Genomic DNA, 17470 nt, shown 5'->3' on the forward strand with positions numbered 1-17470 from the left:
ACTGAGTTCTGGGCTCGGGGTTTCAACTTCTAAACAAGGCCACCCATAGTCTCTCAAACTAGGCCAAAATTCAGGTTTTTCAGGCAGATTTGGTGACATGGCCCTCAAGGCTGACACAGGGCCACTACAAATTCAAGGGCAGCCAGGGCTACATAAGGAGATTCTGGCTCAAGAAAAGAAGACTGGGGCTGGAGAGATGGCTCAGCGGTTAAGAGCACTGACTGCTCTTCCTGAGGTCCTGAGTTCAATTCCCAGCAACCACATGGTGGCTCATAACCATCTGTAATGGGATCAGATGCACTCTTCTGGTGTGTCTGAAGACAGCTACAGTGTACTCATATACTTTAAATAAATAAATCTTAAAAAAAAAAAAAAAGAAAGAAAAGAAAAGAAAGCTGCCTGCCAGGAAGATGGTTCAGCAAGTGAACTGCTGGCCATGCAGGCCCACCAACAGTTTGACCCCTGGTCCAGTACAGAGGAACAGGTCCACAAGGATGGCCTCTGTGCTCTCTGACCTCCACATGCAGCATCACACTTCTGCACCCATACACACACGGTAAAAGAAAAATGTCCACAGCCGTTAGTACTTTTTGTAGTATGTATTATAACGCTCAAAACAGGGGTTTCCCTATCACATAGTCTAGAATACAAGGTAAGAAAAATAGCTGATGTAAGGTCCACAGCCTAAAGGAAATGTAAAACTACTTTAGAGCTGACGCTCCTGTCAAACTCTTTCTGTGACACTTAACTTTATCCAGGCAGCAAAGTAATATAGTAATACCCTGCTCTCCAACTGAGTTTCTGAAAAGTAATTACTCTGTAAATATTTTCATAATGCAAGTTGCTCAGACACAGGTTATTCTATCTTGGTAAGAACCTGCACCCACCCATAGTCTCAAAGGTCTCCTGACTAACGGGGCTCGAAGGACCAAGTTCTGCCAGGTCTCTTCCCAGGAATTACAAGACAGCAGTGAATCGTGAGCCATTCATGAGAAACTTAGAATGATAGAACCTTAAATGGAAGAAATGGCCAGGGTCACCAGCCAGGCACAGGTGTCACCGTAGTTCACAGCAGAGCTGGAGAGACACTGCTCAGCGAGTATGAGTAGCCCTGATGTTCTGGGAAGCACCATGTTCCTTTGGTTCCCAGGACCCATACCAGGCAGCTCACAAGTCTGACTCCGTTCCAGAGAATCCCAAACCACTTTTGGCCTCGACAGGTGCCGCACACGGCGGACACTCAACACACAGACAAGTAAAAATAACATTTAAGTTCTAGGTAATTGGGGGATGGGGATTTAGCTCAGTGGTAGAGCGCTTGCCTAGCTAGCGAAAGGCCCTGGGTTCGGTCCCCAGCTCCGAAAAAAAGAAAAAAAAAAAAAAAGTTCTAGGTAATTACAAAAATAATGTACTAAATCATCCTGGTTCTTATGTGATCTATTTTCGAGACTCAAAATCAGTTTTTTAGCAAGGAATGGATCAGTTCTTGCCTGGCATCAAGAGAGCCTAGATTTAATTCCTTATACCTTAAATGAATAAGAAACCTATGGCTCTGACAAACTTCCAACCTAACCATATACTAACAACTACCGTAAAGGATGGTTTACAATTCTATACTAGTAACTGGAAGCCAAGAAGAACAGAATCCTCCTCTCTCGGGATTCTGAAGAGTGAATGAGGAAATTCATGTAAGATTCACATATAATGCTTGCATAGCACAAACTAGGCCACAGTGAAGGTAGGTAGCTATCACGAACACACTTTCAGCAGGATGCTACTTCAAAGTCAAGGTCTTAGTACAGACGCCTGCCCCTGAGCAATGTTTGGAGAAATTGTTCCCTAAGTCCATTATGATATAGGTTTTTTTTGTTTTGTTTGACAGCCTAGATTCCTAAACAGATATTGAACTTGGAAAACAAAAACATCATTTATCTGAACTGGATGATAAAGAGTCTGAGGCTCTGGACTAAAGTGGGACCAGCCTGTGAATTCCACCACCTCAGGGTCAGAGCAGAAGTCTGCCCAAAGATAAAAGGACAAAGCCACCTGTGTTTGTCAGCAAAGACACAATAAACACAGCAAGTAACCACAGCATTTCTGCCTAGGTGACCTGTTTTCTAAGGACAGAAGCAAGCTATGGGGTCCACTCCACTTCCAGGGAAATCACTCCGTAGAACCTCTAAAAGGATGTACCCCAAACATTACAGTCTTTAGTCCTCTACCACATAGCCGAATTCATACTGTTCTTAAAGTCAAAGTGCACTACTTTTGAGTCAGCTGAGATTAAACAGGCAGGTTCAAATGCACCCTTGAGGGCTCAGCACGCAGGCAGTAAGCAAGAAAAAGCGGAGACAAAACAAACCAAGGCATCCAACAGATGTTTTTTTAAAATAACCATTTAAATAAATACCACACCGACCCTCACACTTCCCCCCCACTCCCCTCCTTCTCACTACCCCCACACATTCCCCACACCACACTGGTGCTGTGTCTTGGGAGTGGTCAAGGGGGGTCCTTTTAACTGAGATAAACAAGCAAGCTGAAAGCTAACAAGTTTAAGAGTGAAAAAGCATATAAAAATCTTGGCTGCTGGTGATAAGCAGAAAAATCATGACTGTGCCAATGCCAAGGGAAAAGGAAATCTAAGATCGAACACTGCAGACTTGGGATCTAGAAGCAACAAAGCCGTAAGACAGGTAGGTAGGTAGCAGGCAGCACATGGCCCATTTCCCATCATGGGGGTGATGATTCAAGCAAGGCTCTCTGGGTCTGTGGAGTACATATAGTCCTATAGTCAGGTCCCAAAGCCCATTAGTATTCAGTAGCAACATAACTTCCTGGAGGATGACAAAAATCTGCCCCGGATTACTGGGTGATTTCTTACATGCACCATAACCAACACTTAGGTCAACATTTAGGGAAGGAATTCCCACTGCAGCTGGCTGCAACACCGCATTCTTGGCATCGGGCTTCTTCCCATTGCAGTCCACTCTTACAACCCGCAGAAGTCACTGGGAAATACTCAAACCTGTCCCAAAGACACTCTTCTGATAGGTACAGGTGACAGACAAAACCTCCCTCAGGGGCTGGCGAGATGGCTCAGCGGATAAGAGCACTGACTGCTCTTCCAGAGGTCCTGAGTTCAATTCCCAGCAACCACATGGTGGCTCACAACCATCTGTAATAGGATCTGATGCCCTCTTCTGGTGTGTCTGAAGAGAGCTACAGTGTACTCATATACATAAAATAATAAATAAATCTTAAAAAAAAAAAAAACTCCCTCAGATCTATCTCCTCCTTCAATGCAATATAACAAACACACACCTTCCCTCCATTTAACTACCCACTGAATAGTTAAAACTATTGACTCAGTGTGTCTACCCTAATTTGACTCCTCTAAACTGTGGGACTAAGGCTCAGTGACATGAGTGGGTCTGGAGGTGAGTCCTCAAAACCCTCACAGTAGTTCACGACTACCTGCAACTGCAGTACAGGAGAGCCGAGGGCCCTCTTCTGAACTCAGCGGCCTGTGCATGCATGTGGCCCATGTGCACACTCAGACACATACATAGCTGATACCGTGTAGGATTAAGGAGTTCAACTCCAGGTCCTGCACGCCTACTACCCAGGACAGATACACTATGACACGTTCACTTTACCAAAATGCAAACAATCCAAGGCAAGAAAGTTTGAGGAGATCTGAGTTGGGAGACTTCTTTGGTTGGTTGGTTTTGGGACAGGGTTTCTCTGTGTAGCCCTGGATGTCCTGGAACTCACTCTGAAAACCAGGCTGGCCTCAAACTCAGAAATCCACCTGCCGCTGCCTCCTAAGTACTGGGATTAAAAGTATGCACCACCACTGCCCCAAGAAAGAGATATTTTATTTCTACACTAGAATCTGTAATCAAGATTCCAAACTTGCATGGCTGACAAGATGGCTCAGTGGGTAAAACTGTTAATAACAAGTCTGACCTGCATTCACTACCTCCCAACTCTCCATGCACTCTAAGAAGGTAGGCGGAAAGAGGTACTACATACGCACGCCCGCACAGACAGAGAGACAGAGAGGCAGAGAATCCAAACTTCCATACTGGTGCAATATAACCCCTACCCACTTCCAGGAGGAAGCATTTTTCTGTCAGAAGTGGCTTGACCGTTGGCCACACAATTCACACTTGGGTATTAAGCACCCACGGATGGCCCTTCACAAGTGCCAGGTTTAAACTCAAAGACCAGAAGGTGAGAAAAATCACAACCACTGCATCTCAGAGGCTCCATAAGGAGTAAGTGTATCTGTAGCCTTGAGCTTCTTGGCCATGGTCAATCTAATAAACTGTATTAAAGCCACATCTCTAAAGCAAATGACTAAGCAAACTGCATATATGCAGTCTTAGCCGAGCCAAGCAGTCTAGGGTCTACAGCAACTCAGCTTGAGCACAACTGCAGCCCTTCAGAAATAAATAACAGCAGGATAACCACTGTTATTGGGCAGATACCAGAGAAATGGCTCAGTGGTTTAGAGAGCTTCCTGTTCTTCCAGAGGACCTGAGTTCCGTTCCCAGCACCCACACTGGCTGGATTACAACCATCTTTAATTCTTAACTCCAAGGGATCATATTTCCTCTCTGGCACCTGAACACGTGTGACATTCACTCACACCAATGATTTGCAAAGAAAATTCAGCTAACTCTAACAACACTGTCCAGATTTACCAATCAAAACTGAACTACAACCACCACAGGGCTATCCTGAATATACAACTCCAAAGGTGACAAGCCCTTCCAAATGCAGAAATTAGTATTATCCACAAACTGGTCTGAAACTTAGCAGATTCCAACACAGCCAGAAAAACTAGCAAGCCTATCCAGCCATTCTTTTTCAGGAATTTTATGGGTAGTATACGATCTGTAACACTAAAGTAAAGCAGAAGTCCAGAAATGACAATACCATTTGGATTCAGCCAAGCCATGAAATTAGCAATCATCATGATCAAAGGGCAAGTTAATATTTTAACCTTTCTCTCTTTTAAAGTATTTAGCTTGTTGGATGCTCCCCATCTAAACAGCTCTCCCTCTCTCAGTCCTGACCATCCCTCCCTCCCTCCCTACGTCTGCTCGGTTCTGACCACCCCCACTCCTGCCTGTGTACTTTTCCCCTAAGAAAGGGTTTCTCTGGCAGCCTTGCCATCCTAGAACTAGCTCTGCAGAGCAAGCTGGCCTCTCAAGCTCACACAGCTCCACCTGCTTCTGCCTCCAGTGCTAGGACTAAGGGTGTGTGCCAGCCCCTGGCTCTAGCCACCTGACTGACCTGGTATACACCCACAGCAAAGTACTGTGCCAAGTATTCTGGATGCATACACACAGCCCAAGAGAACTCAATCCCTTTACAGCAGATGCTGCCTCATCTTTTCTAGGGAGTGAGTGGACGTGAAACGGTCTTCTCTGTACGGCAGGCTGGTTTGAACTTGAAGCAGTTCTCCTGCCTCAAGCCGTCTAAATAGCAAACCCCAAGTGCTGAGACTACAGGCACATGCCTTCATACCTGGCTGTCTCTCTCTCTCTATCTTCTAAATCCCTTCCTAGTACCTCATCAGCATGAAGTATTTAGGCCCATCCTCACCCCCACTGCGGTCTCCAGATCTTCTGATGTGGAGATTATGCTCTCAGCAACAGGACTGCAGCTCTCACAGCCTTAGCAATACTGGACGGTCAAAGTCAGTGCCGTCCCAAGTCCCTTTCTTCTTACTTTTGCTTTAAAAGCTGATGGCCTCTCTAAGAGCTGAACCTACCAAAAATTAGTCATGGCCATAATTACATTCATAATCCCTGCATTATGTAAACTAAATCAAATAGACCCTCTCAGAACACTATCTTTAAAACAAAACTAAACGAAAAAACAACAGAAACGCCTTTTTGTGATGTAACTGATGACAGTCTGGATTTAGTTCCTAATTTTGGGGGTGGGGCAGTGGGGAGTAGTGGTAAGATAGGGTCTTGGCTGACCTTAAAGGCAGAGATCCACCTGCCTCTGCCTTCCAGATCTGGAATTATAGGTGTGGGACACCATACCCAGCTCCCTGGGTTTAGTCTTAAAAGACAATGACAAGATTTTCTACCGAATCAGATTCTTCTCCATAAAAAGAAAGTTATCACTGAAGGATCAGATCCAGAAATATTAATATAAAATGGAAATTTCTAAACTCTACCCAGGTAACCTTGAAATAGGATCTTGTCAGCTGAGTGACCCAGAACTGGGCAGATGAGAAGACTTTTAGCATGTGCATTACTGAGCAGCCCTGTAAAAACTGTCTAAGCAGGCCTGGCGCTTGAGAGAGGAGGTTTATCATACACAAATGAACAAGAGAAGAAGGGAACAGAGAACCTTCGGTGTCTTCCTCCTTTCTGGTATTCCAGAGATGAAAATCCACTCCAAGACCTCATGCCAAAACTACAGATCCTTCTGCAAAGTACAAGGCTGTAACTCGGTCTCCCAAGCCACCCTTCTGAACACTGAGCTTAACCTCACTAGGAAACTCAAGGCTCTTTCCAAACTTCTCTAGGCTTCTCTATGGAACTGCAACTGACGTTTAACAAAGTTTCACGGCTTCCTTGGTAGTTTTTTTCGGATGCTCTCCAAAGCTCTCTGACCTGCACGCCCTACACACATGCTGCACTCACTACCTTGTTCTCTCTCCCCTTTAAGGGTTACTTCACTGTACCTTGTGAGGTGCTGGCATTATGGAAAAATGTTTATTAACTTGCCCGTCAAACAGTCTACAGAACCGTTTCCATCTTAGAGCAGAAACGTCCTGGGTACACCCTGACAGCTCAGCAAGTATTTACACAAAGCTCTGAAACATTCGGTTCCTTCCGAGGAAGAAGCTGCTGTGTCAAGCAGAGAATTATCAAACAGTTTCTTCTACCTTTATTCCTCCTCTGCAGAGGCAAGCTTCCCTCCAGCACAGCTCCAATATGCAGAAATTACACTTCTAAACTACTAAAAGAAGAAAAACATGAAAAATTCAGGTGTGCTGGGGTAGGGTGGGGTGGGGGAGACACCCACTCCCAACACCACAGCAAGCCATACTATGTCCTTCTTTAAAGCCTGGTAGGAGGAAGACTACCTAAAGAACTTCCTGTCTAACACTTGGTCTTTCCTGTTCCAGGCTCAGAACTTTTGTTTCTCTCAGCAAACTTACAGGGCAAGTCCAGGCATTCAGATTACAACCAACCGCCCAAACCAGACCTAGACCTGCCCAAACACCGGAGTCTCAGAGCTAAATGCTACCTCTCTCTCCACCTCTCTAACCACCCGCTCCTGCCTCAAAGCAGTATGCCGATGTTAAATTGTATCAATACCTACTTCCTGTCCCTCCTCAGTAGCAAGCCTTCTGGGGATCCCACAGCAACTCTTTCCAAGTCTGACTGAATGAAGAAGCCTAGTACCTTCACCGTCTGGGACCTCCAACCAGATGAACTAACTAACCAACAGATTTGACGGGTTTTTGAGACTATTTTTTATATGCCATATTCAACTTCTCCAAGCTTGTCCCTGCAAATGCCAGGAAACAACTTTGGGTTCCTTAGGCCTAGGGGAAGAAAGATAGCTTTAAAACACCTCTGAAATTCCTACCCAAACCCAGTAAGATTAAGAGTTCGAAAACCAATCTGAGCAACACAGAGTAGGACTACATCTCAAACATACACACACACACACACACACACACACACACACAGGCAAGGCAGGTGGGTGAGTGGGAGCTACTTAAAACATTATTTGGTCCATCCACTTCATTTAACCGAAAATGTAAATGACTTGCCCTGGGTCAGGTTCATATGGAACCCAAGCCTGCCTGCCTCCCTCCTGAGTGCAAGCTCCGACCCTTCAGCACTAGGCAACATGAAACTCAGTGTGCAACTGAAGACCAATCGAAAATTTAAAAATAAAATAAATAAAAGAAGGGATTCAAGATCTCTTCCAAAGCCCAAGGAAGCACAGTTTACTGGAAGCACTGGAGGATACTATGCAGTTATCAATTTATTCTGTATACTTCACTGGTTTGTTTTGATACAGGGTCTCGCTTTGTAGCTCTGGGTCTCTCAAAAATCAGGACATCTTCATGCTTCTTCGGCCTCCCGAACTGGGATTACAAGTATGTGCCACCATACTTTTTCCCCTTTGATACAGGGTTTCTCTAGGTAGTCCGGGCTGGCCTGGGATTCACTATGTAACGTAGGTTAGCCTTAGATATATGGTCTTCCTGCCTCAGCCTGGTGAATACAGGAGTCCAGGTGTCAATCCTCATCCCTTGCTTAAATACCACACTGTAAACATCTGCGCACTGCTCTGCTTCCAAAACGTAAAGGATTTTAAGCAAATCAATACAATCAACAGGAAAAGGTCCGGCCTATTACCTCTGCTAGCCTACTCTCACACTTAAAAAAGTTCAGCAACTGCTCTGTGAAAGCCTACTGTAGCGGACAGCACACTGGTGCAACTGATCCAACATATGAAGGCTATAGCAGGCTCTGCTCATCAGTTTATAACATGGAGGGTTATGAACTGCAACTAAAAAAGTCCTTCTAGAGATAAGTCAGTCCTGAAGAAGTCAACCTTGCGGCTCCCTCCCTTCTCGCACCATGACCCCAACCCCATCACGCACCACCATGGACAGTAGTCACATAGATAAAGTCTCCACAGCGGCACTGTCAGTGTGGCTTTTTCCTGGCCCTTCTAGGTTGAGGGAACTTCACCTGTTCTGTAGTCCAGCCAGCCCAGAGTCCCTGCCAGCAGGCAGGCAGGCAGGCATCCTGACAACAGACGTCCTGCATCTGTTTCCCAGGGCTCTGGGGTCTCAGCTGGTGTGCACAGTACAAACAATCCAGAACGCCTCACTGCAGCTTCGCCTTGGTTTTGTAAAGGGGTCTCTGTGGCTCAAGCTGGCCTCAAACTTCTGTTCCTTCGCCCTCCACCTCGCACACATACACACACTCTCACTAGGCTGTATTATGCATTTTCACTATGATAAACTAGTATTACTCTCAAGGTGCTCCTGTTAAAGGTGACCCACGGGAAGCTTCCCCGTAATCCATGCATACGGGTGTCCTAAAACCGGGTCATCGCCCCACCCAAGCCCTTGAACCATGCTACTGGGGATGAAGGGATGAAGGAGCACTCCACTGTCAATGTCCTAGTTCCTACGAAACACACTGATCTTCTATTTCATAAAAACAAAGTCAAATATCATCATCCTACCCAATCATCCACTGGAAGAAAAACATTCCTTTTGTTGTTTTGTTTTGAGACTGGGTCTCACTATGCAGCTCTGGCCTGCCTAGAACTTACTCTGTACTCTGTAGACCAGGTTGGCCTAGAATTCAAGAGTTCTACCTGCCTCTGCCTCCCAAGAGTTACCACACCCAGCCCTAAAAAGAAAAGAAAAAAAAACAAACAAACAAACAAACAAAAGGACTCTTCCATCTCTGCCTGGGTTGAGGAAAGAGGAAACCTTGCTTATTACCTGAGAACTAGGGCTATAGCTCCACTGGTGAGTGCTTACCCAGCATCTGTGAAACTCCAGGTTCAACTCCCCAGGATTACATAAAATCCCTGGCCTAGGGCTGGACAGACTCCACGGAGTACCGGTGAGAGCACTTACTGCTCTTGCAGAGGACCTGGGTTCCTTCAGTTCCCAGCACCCACATCAGGTGGCTCACAAGAGCCAGTAACTGTTTCAGGGAATCAGACACCTTCTGGCCACTTCTGTCACCTGCACACATATGGTGCACACAAACTCACGTAGGTGCAAACACATTCACATCAATTTTAAAAACCTACAAAACCAAACAGGCCTGGTAAAGCATACATACACAGATTCCAAAACTTCAGGGGTGGATGCAGAAGGAACAAGAGTTCAAAGTTATCCTTGAGTTCAAAACCAGCCTCACACTTCAAAAGGTGTGACAGGTGTATCCTTAAGTAGCAAGAGAATCCCAGAGCAAAGCCTATTTCCCTACATCCCTAGGGGCTACAGACTACTGACACCTGGACTGCTATAGGTACCTGAATCTTACAAAACTAAAGTTGTACTATCTCCTCCACAAGTTACTACTCTCCAGCTCATTCCCTACACCTCAGAACTGAGGTGAAATGGAATAGGATTCTATTTTGTGAGTGCTGGAGCTTGGTGACACCCTACATACACATGCACAAAGTCATACAATAGCAGCACAATGAGGGTTCTAAACAAGCACTCAACCCACATTCTCATGTTCCCTAGACAAAACACATGGCCAGTACCTAGACACGTAGTGGATGGACAATTATTTAAAGACCAAGACCAAAAATTACTGTATCCCAAAAGTTAATTAAGAAATAAACAAAACATGGCTCTTGCCTGTAATCCTAGCATTCGGGAGGCAGAGACAGCTACATATACACTCTAAGTCCCAGAACGTCCTAGGGTAGGAGACCCTGACTCAAAACAAACAAACACTCCCAATTATTTCCTCTAATAAATAGTTCAAGAAAGAAAAATTTCTTAGTCAAAACCAAACAAAAGCAAGAGAAGGCAGATCTGCACAACAGGATGGCTAGGGGTGTGCACTCACTGTCTCTAAGCCAGAGCCTATCCCCCAGGTATTATCCGCCCTGTCTCCCACAGGTTCTCACACAGGTGAGGAACATCAGGGGAAGACGAAGCCTCACAGCAGAGCTTGCCTTACATGACTATTCTCAAAGTTCCCAGCTCTACACAAGAATACAAAAGTAGGTGGAGGAGGACAGGGAAGGGACACAGGACACAGCAAAGGTACCACTCTTGGGGATGGAAACCTGAGGGGGCTTCTCCCCTCCTTGAACAGATGACTCCAGAGGGAGCCAGATATTCCCGGGGAAAGCACCCAGGGAAAGCAAAGGAAAACAAAACAAAATGTATAAAAAGGACCGAAAAGAGGCAGCCATGTGTCACTACTGTGGGTCACCTTTACACCTTAGAAGACAGAAGGGAGAAAGTTATACAACTTAAAATATAAAGAAAAATGTTGGCACGTCTCTATTTTAAAGCTCTAAAGTAACTGACGACAAAACAAATATTCCAGAAACAAGTCAGAAATATCCTAAACCCAGCCCTTAGGAGAAAATCTCTCCCTAGACCACAAGGCCATCAGCATCTCCTTCAATTGAGCTGTTCTCCCAAAGTTCAATTAACAAAAGGAAACGTTCACAAGATTCAACATGTAAACAAAGAGACAAGCCTTGCAGGACTCTTGAACCCACTATGAAATTGTCAGAAGGCTCCCAGCTCTCAGCAAAATATTAACAAAACCATCTTCTCCCCCTACAGATCTCACATTTGCCTTTTAATTTAAAAAAAAAAAAAGCCAGTAAAATAATTTCAGTTCTGTAGCTGAACACAGTGTCAAAAACTACTCGAGACAAATGTATCTTCAGAGCTATCAAAGAACTCATTTATACCATCAGGAAAGTCACAAAACGAAAACAAACAGCAAACCCATTGTAGAGGAAAAACTCAGCTACTGTTCCAGCAACACAGAATCTATTTCAGACTGCATAAAACATAACAAGCAAAATAAATCCAAGGTGCAAGCAAAATGCCATCGCCTCCTCTTTTGTTTCAGGCACAATGTAACAAGGGCAGCCTGTCTGGGACTCTGCTCCTGCTGATACAGTATTGCTGCTTAAACCTCCCTCCTCAAGGTCACAGCCAATTTCAGCTCTGGAATAAAAGGCGGATAGTGGCATCGATGGTTTGGGTTATCACTGGCAGAAAAGCAGAGTGTAAAAGTTTATGAGCTCATCAGGATTGTTGTACCATTACATCAGAGGCAATTATAAATGGCCAAGAGCAGAAGATGGGGAGCCAATCAGATCACAGATAGGATGTCAACCTAAGACCAACTGTCTCCTGGCTTTGACAGAAGGATTTTACCTCCATAATTCAAATCCCAAACCAAAGCAATCTGCACTTACTACTCCAATCACTCAGCTGTTTACCAGCACTTCCAGAGAGAAGCCCAGGCCACTGGGCCGGCGGAGACTAAGGAAAGAGGTGGCCCGGGCGGCCCAGAGCGAACCACAGTCGGCCTCAAGCTGCCCCCAAGCAGGCCCCAGCTCTCCCCCGAGGTCCCCCGAGCCCTAGGGGCCACTCTTTAAAAGCATATATTGGGGAACTGCCTAGAGGAAGGCAAGGGGGACAGAGGAACGGCAGGTGAGCAAGAAAATGTTGCTTCTTTCTCCCGGGTTCCTGACACTGCCTACACCCCTAACCTGAACCCCCAGCACCCCCTCACTCGGGCCTGGCCCTTCCAGGCACACTTTGCTCTGCACCCCCCTGGAGACCCCCAGAGTTCGAAAGGACCAGCGGAGGAGGAGAAACCGGACAGACACCTCTGGAAAAGCCCCACACAAAGGCTGATCGAGGGAAGGAGAGGAGGGCAGACAGGCAGCCATTTTAAGAGAGAAGAGCCAGACAATGGCAGCTCCCCGGCAGTGGGGGCCCAAGCCTGAGGGGAGCCCACGGCCGGGGCCTGCTCCCCACAGCCGCCACCCACCCCCCTGCCCCGCTCGCCCCAGCCCCCTCCCCACTCAGCTGTGTACCTGAGGGGTCCGGGCGAGCGGCTGCCCCCCGCCGCCGCTGCTCCCGGGGCTCATGGGCGCGTGGTGGCTCCTTTGTTGGGCCCCTCCCGAGGCGGCCGCTGCCGCCGCCGCCGCAGCAGCAGCCCCCCAGCACTGCGAGGCCATGTCCGCCGGGCCCTTGCCCGCGCCCCCGTCCTGGGGCCCGCCGCCGTAGTCGCCCCCGGGGTAGCCCTGGTAGCCCCGGGCCGAGCTGGGCGACGTGAGCAGTTGGTTGAGGGTGGGGGTGGCGGTGGGCTGGGGAGTTCCCCCGCCGGCCGCTGAGGGGCCGCCTCCCCCCATGGCCCCGAAGCGCTGCGGAGCGAAGGACGAAGACGACGAGGAGGCAGAGGCGCTGGAGGAGGGAGGCGGCTTGGAGCCCGCGGCCGCCGCGCCGGAGCCCGGAGTGCCACCTCTCGGGGAGCTCAGCGCGTAGGCCTGGGGAGGCGGGGGGTAGGCGCTGCGGTTGGGGTAGTAGGAGTTGTACTGGTGGTTGGGGAAGCCGTGGTCGTGCGAGTTCTGCTGGGGCCCGGCGTAGGGCTCCAGGCCCCCGCCACCGCCGCTCTGCAGCGCTGCCAGGCCAGGGCTTTGTTGTCCGCCATGTTGTTGGTGGAAGACGGCGGCCGCCGCGGCGGCGACGGCAGACGGGCTCCGGCCGTAGGGTTGCCCGAAGCCGTAGGCTGGGGGCGGCAGGGCGGCCGCGGCTGAGTGAGGAGGCGCCCCCACCCCGTCGCTGCTGCCGCCGCCGCCGCCGGGCGGCTCCGTGAGGTTATTGTTCAGGGCGGGCCTAGGGCCCGCGTTCCCGTTCGAGTTCTTCAGGTCCGGCTCCGCGCCGGGCCCGCCGCCGCTGCCGGCTCCGCCGCCGCCGCCACCCCCATTGCTCTCGGCCCCGTCCTGCAGCTCCTTTCCCAGCGGCTGCGGCGGCCCCACAGCGGGGCCCTCGCTTTCCTGCCCGGCGGCTGCCTTCATTTCCCCGCGCTCGGCCGCTGCCGCCGCCGCCTCGCCCCCCGCCTCCTCCCGCTGTTGCTGCTCGGCTTTCTTCAGCTCCGAGGGCGGCGGCGGCGGGTTGCCCAGGCTGCTGGCGGCGGCGGGGGCGACCTGCGCGGCCATGATCCCCGCTGTCTCGTCCGCGGAGAGACCCGGCCCTGTCTTCGTCTTCTCCCCCCTCCCACCCCGCCCCGGGGCCGAGTCCCCCGGGCTGCCCTCCCCACCCGCCCGGGCGGGCCTCGCGGGGCTCCGCTGCTGCGCTGCGCTCGCTCCTCTCCCCCCCGCCCCGCCGGCTCAGGCTCCGGGCTGGCGGCGGAGGAGGAGGAGGAGGCGGCGGCGGCAGCCGAGGCGCCGGCGGCTCAGCTGCTCCCGGCTCTGTCGGCTCGGGACCCGGCTCTCCCGGCTCATTCCCCCCAAGCCCTTGCCTGGGAATGAGGGGGGCGGTGGAGGCTCCGCTCCCCAGGGCCTGGCCCCGCTGTGACTCTCCGCTTTCTGCTGCCGGAGAAAGGAGGAGGGAGGGAGGGAGGGAGGCGAGGGGGAGGGGGCGGGAAAGGAGGGAGGGAGCGGGGGGGAGGGGGGACCCGGGACGGGCGGGCTGGAGGGCGCGCGGCGGCGGACGGGGCGCCGGGAGGCAGAGTAGGAGCGCTGCTCCGGCGGGCGCCCTGCCTCGCCTCCCCGGCCGCGGCTCGGGCCGAGGCTGCTGCGCGGCGGCGGCAGGCGAGCGAACGAGCGGGCGGGCGGGCGGGCGGGCGGGCGGCGGGACTGAGCAGCTAGAGCGCCCCACTCTCCTCCGAGTCCCCCTCACTCCGACACGAGGCTCAGCACTGCCATTTTACCCAGCGCCGTCGCGGCCGCCTGAAAAACCCGGAGTGGAGCGCGGAGCGGGCGCAGGCCGTGGAATGGACTCGCTCCCTTCCCCTCACAAAGGAGGAGGGGAGAGAACGAGCCGCGGCGGCGGCAAGCCCTCAGCCTCTTTCGCTCGGCAGCGCCGCCGCCGAAGGCTTCGGGGAAAACCCGGCCCGGAGCCCGCGCCTCCGGAGCCTGCGCCGCCTCTCTCGCGGCGTTCCCATCCTGGCCTGTCCCCTCCTGGCCGATCTGAAGGGAGCGGGCCGCGTGAACTTTACCCGCGCCTGCAAAATTGGCCTGAGCCCGAAACCGCGGCCGCAGCGGCCGGGACCTGACCCCCTGGCACAGGGCCTGGTCTCTTGGCTGCGACTTAGCACCTCCGCAGCACTTTTCTTCTTCAAAGCCTTTTGCAGACCTGCTCTTGAGACCCAGCTGAGTGAGCCCTGCTTTTTGCCCCCTTTGGCTAGCCCCAAAGGAGGACTGACCATTGTTCAAACTATCGGTTCTCCATGCCCTGCCCTCATTAGCCCTCCCTGACAAGGCCTTGGGGGCATGAGGTCTGGATTATCCCCCATTTTACCAACAGACAGAAGAGAGAGAGGACTGCCCAGGTCACTTAAAGTCAGAGGGCAGAAGAGTGTAGCTATAAAAAGTGGAGTCGCCAAAGCTGCATCTTGTCTACTTAGCCTGAGAAAAGGAGGAAAGGAGAAAAGAGAGGCACTTACGTTGTGAACAAATCCAACAACAGGATCAGTGTCAGGAGGTTTGAAATCGAACGTGGTCATCCCACCACTTCTCTTAAAATGGTGGCTACTGATGCTTTGGGGGCTTAAGACAGTCCTCCAGGCAAACCAAGCTCCATTAGCACTTCCTAAGGGAACCTAGCTCACAATGGCCAGTAGCCCCAATCTCCAAAAGTACCTTGAAGATGTAAACAAGCCCACAGAAAAGGCTCCAGGGACTGGAAGAACCTCAGTGTTCAAAAACCACTGCAAAAGAGGGATGCAGAAAATGGAAACCATTTCCTCTTTAAAGAGAGAAAAAGCAGAGCCTAATAGGTCACACAAAACGGATGCCCCTCAGATCTGCTGTCTCTCCTAAGGTGTAAGACTCCTTGAAGTTTACCAGAGACCCTAAGGCCAGGTTTATCTGAGAAGATCAAGGCATTCACGGAAAAGCTCAGTTACCCAGATCTACAGGCCTTGCCAAACCCCACAGCAACCTTTTCTTCTGTCAGGCTTGGAATGCTTTCACAGGGCAAGCTAGGAAAAACCAGAGGGAATTCCAGCTTCTCACCAGGACCAAGACTGCCTTGGAAAAGCATCAATGACAAAGGCCTCTTTTCCTCCCAGATTTTATAAATGGAGATTTCGGGCCACAGATCATTATTTTAGAACTTGTGGGTTCTGCAGGCCCCTGGAGTTCTGACCATGTCATGGGTCAACATAAATAATTCTGAAAGGCTAAGTCATTTCTACTACCCCCAAGACATCCCATACTACAAACCCTCGTAGTAAACTGCGAATGGAGAGATGGCCAGAGCCTCTCTGCTCTCCCATCCCCCAACCAAGAACCAAACCAACCTGCCAAGACGATGGAACTAGCTGGTATGGACCAGTGCCCTCTTTTCATTCACGGTCCTCAGAAACACAACTCTAGTGGTGCATTAGGTCCTAGAAACCAAATTATAGGCTGCCTCATAAACGGAGCTTTGCTATTTAATCAACTGCCTCAGAGCTGCCAAACAGTCCTGAGTCCCGCACACAAATGAGGAATTTTTTACATGCAATTACCCTGCCATTTTCTTCGGAACTGGGGTGTAATGGGAAACCTGGAGCCCAGTGAAAATCTGGAAGCGAGAATGGATTTGTCTTCAAGGAAAGTCCACATGGCCTTCTTCCATGGCCGTGAATATGAAAAGCGCCAAAATCTCTTTCCCTACACGTGGTCACGCTGTTTTGAAAACAGTCACCATTTTAATCTAGCAATGAGGCAAAGTGCATTAAAAAATATATCCACCTAGGTCAGGAGAGGTAGTGTGTTCTTCCCTACTTTTTTTTTTTTTTTTTTTTTTTTTTAAGATCTCAAATCCTAGTCTCTTCCACTCGGAAGATCTACATTAACCTAAGACTGCTGGGCTGAGGAACTTTCTTAGAAACTGGTCCATCCGCTTTCCCCAGGGGCACTGGGAATGAGAAAGGGGGAGGGGAGGAGCGGGCACGTGGCTGGCCCGAGCAGCGAGACCCCGACTCCGGGCCGTGGGTCCTCCCCTCGGTGGGTATTTTTCCCCCCAACAGCCCCTGCCTTTTCACCCCACACCCAGGCAGCTCAGGAATCCCGGCGCAGATTATAGGGCTAGGACAGCGCTCTCCTCTCGAAAGCGCCTCTGCCACAGGCAGCCTGATGGCAAATATGGACTGAATCGTTGACATGGAAACCGGACTAAAGTCTCGTTCGCTCGCTCTCACAGGAGAGTTCTTATCACCAAGCTCGGCAGGACGGCAGTCGGCAAAAGCGGACTGGATCCGGGGCCACGCGGACCGGGTGTCGTTTCTGGGCGCCGGAACTCCGGCGGCAGCCACAGCCAAGGAAAGGGGGCTGGGCTGCCGGCAACAACCGGCTGAAAATGGCAGAGGATGTGCTCTCATTCTCTCTGGCTGCACAGCGTGCATGGATTGGGCCCGAGAATGAGGGATGAACCTATGAAGATCCCACACAGTCAACTGCAAAATGTGGAAGCTGGGGCTGGAGGCTTTGCTAGAAGAAAGAAACGCTTGCAGGGAGAACAAGCCCTTCCTCCCTCGCAGTTTGCTCACTCTAAATGTCTGAAACACGAAACTCCTCAAACAAACAAAAGGTCGGCCTCGCCTGCCCCGCAGACCTCTTTCCCATACTGGACTCAGGGCAGAACGCTTGCTAGCAAGGGCAGAGGGAGGGTTCTGCTTGCTCCGGGCTGGGGCGTGCGGAGCCGGGCTGTGGCCCCCGCAGATTCCCGCCGCGACGC

At 50.6% G+C, this 17470-nt stretch overlaps 1 protein-coding gene across 7 annotated transcripts in view; it reads right to left on the reverse strand.

The window, feature by feature from the left end:
- Arid1a (AT-rich interaction domain 1A) overlaps window positions 1-14117 on the reverse strand; it is a 73194-nt gene extending 59077 nt beyond the window's left edge. For all 7 annotated transcript variants that reach the window (NM_001401279.1, NM_001401278.1, XM_087547853.1 and 4 more), the window contains 1 exon segment: window positions 12619-14117. In NM_001401279.1, coding sequence (NP_001388208.1) covers window positions 12619-13743 — 1125 coding nt within the window. In that variant the 5' untranslated portion in view covers window positions 13744-14117.
- Between the last annotated feature and the right edge of the window lie 3353 nt (window positions 14118-17470).

Source organism: Rattus norvegicus, chromosome 5 (genome assembly GCF_021556685.1).
Source record: "Rattus norvegicus strain SHRSP/BbbUtx chromosome 5, alternate assembly SHRSP_T2T, whole genome shotgun sequence".
In the NCBI taxonomy this organism is placed as follows: domain Eukaryota; kingdom Metazoa; phylum Chordata; class Mammalia; order Rodentia; family Muridae; genus Rattus; species Rattus norvegicus.